General features: G+C 45.1%; 1 protein-coding gene across 1 annotated transcript; it reads right to left on the reverse strand.

The window, feature by feature from the left end:
• Positions 1 to 3,714: 3,714 nt before the first annotated feature.
• On the reverse strand, positions 3,715 to 5,075 carry LOC133914211 (trihelix transcription factor ASR3-like). The gene is made up of 2 exons (XM_062357344.1): positions 4,254 to 5,075; positions 3,715 to 4,160 (listed from the first exon to the last, which is right to left on the reverse strand). The coding sequence occupies exons 1-2, from the start codon at positions 4,798 to 4,800 to the stop codon at positions 3,715 to 3,717; spliced, it is 993 nt and encodes a 330-aa protein (XP_062213328.1). The 5' UTR covers positions 4,801 to 5,075.
• Positions 5,076 to 5,796: the final 721 nt, after the last annotated feature.

The raw sequence follows: 5,796 nt of genomic DNA on the forward strand, positions 1-5,796 counted from the left end.
CTCAAAACCTCTTACATGTAAATCAAAATCATATGAGTTATGGTAAAATCTATGCCGAGTAAAAGACTGAAAAACACTAGAGACTCGTGGTTAGGAGTTGGAAAAAGGTTTATGTACACAAACAGAGGGGCAATACATGTTCCGGGTACTCCACTCCCACTCACGCCGCTCATCTCTCCTATGGTGAAAGAAAAACCCAACCAAGTGACATTTCTTCTGACAGTAGGTGCAATGGTAAAGTCTCTCGAGAGCTCTATTGCCTGTCACTCTAGACTCTCTTATAGGTGTCCTTATCTTAGGCTATGGAGCTCTCTTGGGTGTGGGTTTCTTCTTTGTAGGTTGAAGTGTAGGCTTGTTCTTTTCTAGTATGGATTGTGAGGTATTGATCTAGGCTTTCTCAGACTCTAGGGGTGGGTGAGGTGAAAATAGTCTTATCAGAACTGGTGTAAGCAACTCTCTAAAAGCCCAAATCCAAAGCTAACCCAGCCTTATCAGCACACATCTTAGTCTTGGCCAAGATCAAATTCATTGTGCCCTTGCCTTCTGAGCACTTATCCACAAGAGAAAGGAGATACTCATTCTCAGCCATGAGCTTTTCAACTTGGTCTCTTAACCCAGTTGAGCTTGTTCTTAAGGATCATACAGGTGGGACACTTTGGCTTCACATTCGTAAAACTTTCAGCACTCTCCAATCTAGATTATATCTTCTTAAGGTGCTTGTCTTTCAGTTCAACATCCTTTGTAAGCAAAGGGCAATTTTTGCAAGCACCTAAGAGAGTAGACCTAGACTCCTACTCAAGGAGCTTCTTCTCGGCACTCTCAAGCCGACTGGCGACTTGAGCATGCACATTCTGAAGCTCAGAAGTTCAACCATGACGATCAAATAATTCTCACACTCCTCAACATCAGGCTTAGATCTAAGTAATGTAAGTTCAGTAGATACATACTCATCATAGGACTAAGATCCTTCAATTCACGTACAATTTTCTTAAGTAACATATCCTAGCTAATAAGACCACCATTCAAGGTATCGACTTAGATTGAAAGCTGATCGTAGGAAAACAATACCTCAGAAGGATCAAGCTTAGGGTTGCTATCGTTATCATTGTCATCTGCCATGAAGCAGAGGCCGGTGAAGTCCTTGGCCTTCTTTTTGCTCTTCACTTGCGGTTCCTCCTCCTTTGAGCTCTCTTCCTCGCTTGAAGAGGCGTCAATGTCGCCGAGTGCCACCATGAACGCCCTAGAAGCCGTCTTGGCTATCTTGTCATGGTTCTTCTTGAATAAAGGCTTCTTGTTTTTCTTTTTGTGCATGTCGTAGTTGTGATCGCAATCTTCCTTCCTCTTGATCTTGGGGCAGTCCGCCTTGAAGTGGGTAGTATCACCACACTCAAAGCTGGCATGGAAACCACCCCTCCTCCAGTCTTGTCTGTTATTGTAGATGCAGATGAAATTTTTCAAAATGAGTGCAAGGTCCTTATTATCCAGTGTGTTCACCTACTCCTCTGTAATAAAAACCAAGAAAGACAAAACAAATTCACTCTATGAAGTGTTACCACAAGAAAAACTAGCTCCAACCTGATTGCCACCATTAGGTCCGGAAACCAATGCCATATTCTGAGACAAGAGATTTTTGAGACCAATCCGAGCTGCTTTAGCTATCTTGGTGGACTTGAGTTTGCTGAAGAGTTCATCACAAGTTAACGTATCATAACTTGGTAACTCTTCAAAGCTCGAGATCTTAAGTTTCCATAGGCTATGATAAAGAGCATAGAGAAGCTTGATTGCTCTCTCGTGATCAAAATAGGGCAAAACACTAGTGGATCAAAGATTGCTAATAATTCCATTAAAACGAGCAAACATAGCATCTAGACTCTAGTGTTCTGTACAAACGTATGGTATTCCTGGTTGTACGTGCTCTGACGCGTGGCCTTGATATGGTTAGTGCCCTCATGAAAGACATTAAAAGTGAACAAGATGTCACGAGCAGTATGGATGTGCTGAATTTTGTCAAACTTATTACGACTCAAGCTATTGAACAATATATTATGAGACTTGTTGTTGGCCTCATATTATTCAATTTGGGCCAAGAAAGAATGAGCAATATGAATCACATAGTTAGAGTTCATAATTTCCCATATTGCATTTCTTTATCTTAGGACATAAGGCTCCATGCGTACCTTCTGGTATGAAAAATCTGGACCATCGAAGAACATAATTTTTCTACTTCTCTTCATTATCGTCTAAGGATCACAAAGCTGGTTAAGGTTATCAAGTGATCAAATTAGTTCTGATAACAATTATAAGACCAAGATAGACGACTAGAGGCGCGCGCGGGGGGGGGGGGGGTGAATAGATGCCTTACATTTTTTTTCGAAATAGATGACATACTCCTTGTTCACCTAATGCTCCTAAAAAACGCATAAACGGAAATATAAACTTTAGAGAGACAAAATGAGAAAGAAAGTTACAAGATAATATGACTCCACAGATAAAGTATGAATCATAAGCTATATTCAAGACTATCCATATATGTTTGTGCACAAGGGCTTGAAACTTGAATAAATAACTCAGCAAAAGGATAGTCACAAAATAAGCAACTCTCCAAGTTGATGGTCTAAAGGAAAGAGGATTCAAGACCCTCTAAAATACATGAGTATATAAACGTTTATGCCTCTAGCAATAAGAAAAAAAAACTTTCTAAGGTTGAAAAATCGTAGCTTAAAGACAAAAATGAAAATTAATAAGAAAATCATAATCGAAAAAGAAAAACTTGCAAACTTAAAAGAAAACCAATAGAGAGAGACTAGAAGAGGGGAATTAAGTATATGCAAAAATATAAACTTCATTACTCAAAATGATCAGCCTTATTTTAGACAGATTACAAAGATTTTCTTTCAAAAACTCTCACATATTACATTGGCTAAGCACTTATCTTACTCTTCTTTAAAACCCTAGTACTAGGCTCTCAAATGGGTGGCACAAATATCTCAAGTGGCTAGTTCAAACTCTTCCATAGTCATATCCCTCTATTTATAGACCAAATAAACTGAGGGCATTTTAGTCCATTTCTTGTTCCGTCTATCGAACGGCTATGGAGCTTTCACGACTTAGCTTCGATTCGACGCAAGTTTCGCGATGGTTCCAAATACTCCTTCAATTCTTCCATAGTTTTGAGGTCCTACCATGAAACCCTTTGCATACTTTTTAAAACGTGACTCGCCACTTGCTTACAACTTAAGTAAGCGATCTGATGTTGACATGTGTACTCCGTATTGCAATCTTAACTGCCAGCAAGTTTCTCCCGCTCCCGATTTCTCGGGTCATCTTGTCCCTAACACCGATATTTCTTTTGCTTGACTTTATCAACATGTAGTTTTCATCCATCGTTTAATGTTTCGCTTAACATACACGTGTAAAGCTAGGATCATCCTTGACTCTAATCGACCTTCTTAATCATCCGGCACCAAGCAAACGTTTAGCACCGATCATCTGCTGTCGACCGTCAAGTTACAGTCATTATTTACACATTATGAGACAATCAACTTCAGTTAATCCATAATTAAAATACTCAAACCAAATTTAAATAAGATAAAACCCGACAAAACAAATTAACAACTTTGTTAATACATTTCATCCTATTTTCCTAACAGCGGCATCTCATCGTTAGAGACGGTCCCCTGCTTCGCCGGGCTAGCCCCGTAGCGTGATCTCGTCTCATTTGGGCGCGGCGGGGCCGCCCTTATCCTTGTGCTTGGCGGCGGCTAGCGCCAGTATCGAGCCGGCGAGCTGGTTCACGGCGGAGGCCAGCCCAACAACGCACTGCTCGCCGGCCTCCCGCCGCGCCTGCCGCGTGCGACCGCGGCGCTCCTCCATCGCCATCACCTCCCGGTGCCGCCGCTCCTCCGCGGCCTCCCGGCTCTCCAGCGCCTCCGAGAGGATCGCCGCGCACTGGCCGATCGCCCCGCTCAGGTCGTCGGAGTCTGAGCTCTCGTCGTCGTGATCGTCCTCGCGGTGGTGTCCTGGTTCTTGATGATGTCCGAGAGTTCCAGGGGTTGGCGTGCCGCTCCTTTGCTGCAGCTCGTCCAGTGACGGCCGCCGCCTCTTCCTCTCCGGCGACTCGGAGCTGCCGTGCGTCGCGCTGTGCCCGTGCGTCTCATGTTCTTGATTGAGAAAGAAACCAACCATGCATCGGTCAACACAAATATGGTTCCCACCAAAAACTCAGATAGAGATTGAGAGAGGCATACACATACCTAGAGGGAGAGGTCGGGAATGGACTTGAGCGAGCGGGGAAGCATGCATGGGGACATCGAGGAGGCTGGAGGACGCCCTCAAGAACGCAGCGCCGGCGCAGCCCATGCTCATCCTCCTCCCGACGACTTCGCCCATGGCGTCATATATCTCGCGGAGGAGGTTGCTGGGGAGGCCCCTCTCCTTCCTTTCCACCCTGCCCATAGCCCAGTAGCTGGGGGCGCCGGCGCCCGCCAGCTCGTACGCGCGCACCTTCTTGTAGTCCCGCATGAGGTTGTCCCAGCGGTCGTTGCACTGGTTCTGGCTGCGCCGGCAGCCGGCGCGCCAGCAGTAGTCCTCCACCCACGGCCACCGCGCCAGGCCCTGGTCCCCCGGGTGCCGCTCCTCGTGCACCTTCCTCTTGGCCTCGATGAGCAGCATCGTCTCCGGCAGTGTCCAGTTCCCCCTCCGGTAATCCCTCGCCACCGTTACGGCGCCGGCCATGGCGTTCCTGGCCTCATCGTCTCCTGCTTGGCCAGGCAGGTCACCGGAGCCGCCCATGGTGTCCATGGCTAGCTGTGGCTTGTGGAGTGTTTAAGGTACTAGCTGTTTGGTGCTGAGATCAACTAGCTACTTGTAGTGGGATATCCATGGTGAGAAGATGGGCTTTATTTGATGGTGACGGTGAGATCTCACTCTTGCAAGAGGGGAGCCATCAGCCATGAGCTAGAGCTAGGTGTGACGCCATTGCTGTGGGAAGCTAAGCTATATAACGAGGGCTGCATCTTCCATGCATGAGGTGAAGTACTAGTACCAATAACTACTTGATGCATGTAGATTGTAGGATCACATGACACATTGAAATAGGAGGGACAAAAGTGGCATCTGTTTGGCTCCTTATGCATGCCTCTTCATCTCCCCACTTTCTGTGGGCTTTGGGGGTCTGTTGTGTTTGACTACCTTTTCTCCCTGGCTCCATCTGATCACATAATGCTATGCATGTGTGGGGGAGTTTAAGGTTAAAAAACAGGGACCTTTGCTTAGCATTGCATATACTCCTTCTGTATAGATTTTTTTTGAAAAATATTTCTATAATCTTATAAATATTAGATTTTGTAAATATGTTTTAGTCGAAGACAATAGCCAAAGTTACACTTGGAGACCGTGTTAAATATTTTTTACTGGAGGGAGACTGAGCTAGCACTGTATCTCTGTGATGCTCCTTTTAAAGAATTAATTTCTGGGATGTTGGCAGAAGTATCATCTGGTGATGCAGAGGGTAGTCTCAACATGGGCATCACTCAAGAGTAACAGACCATGCATGTTAAGACATAAGTGCCGTCTTATTTTGGTAATGTGAGAGGATGCGCACATGACTAAATTAACATGGGTCTTGGGGAGCAATTGTACGACTGACATAAGAGGCGTCACATGGAGGGTGTGGTGGCAGAAAAAGGCTAGAACAAAGAAGGCTGGGGTGTAGATTGCAGCTAGCGCAAGCTTAGGTGCATGTGATCTTTAGAAAGGTTTGTCCATCCTAGATTAACATTATATATAAATGTTTAA

This window comes from Phragmites australis, chromosome 4, assembly GCF_958298935.1.
Source record: "Phragmites australis chromosome 4, lpPhrAust1.1, whole genome shotgun sequence".
NCBI classification, from domain to species: domain Eukaryota; kingdom Viridiplantae; phylum Streptophyta; class Magnoliopsida; order Poales; family Poaceae; genus Phragmites; species Phragmites australis.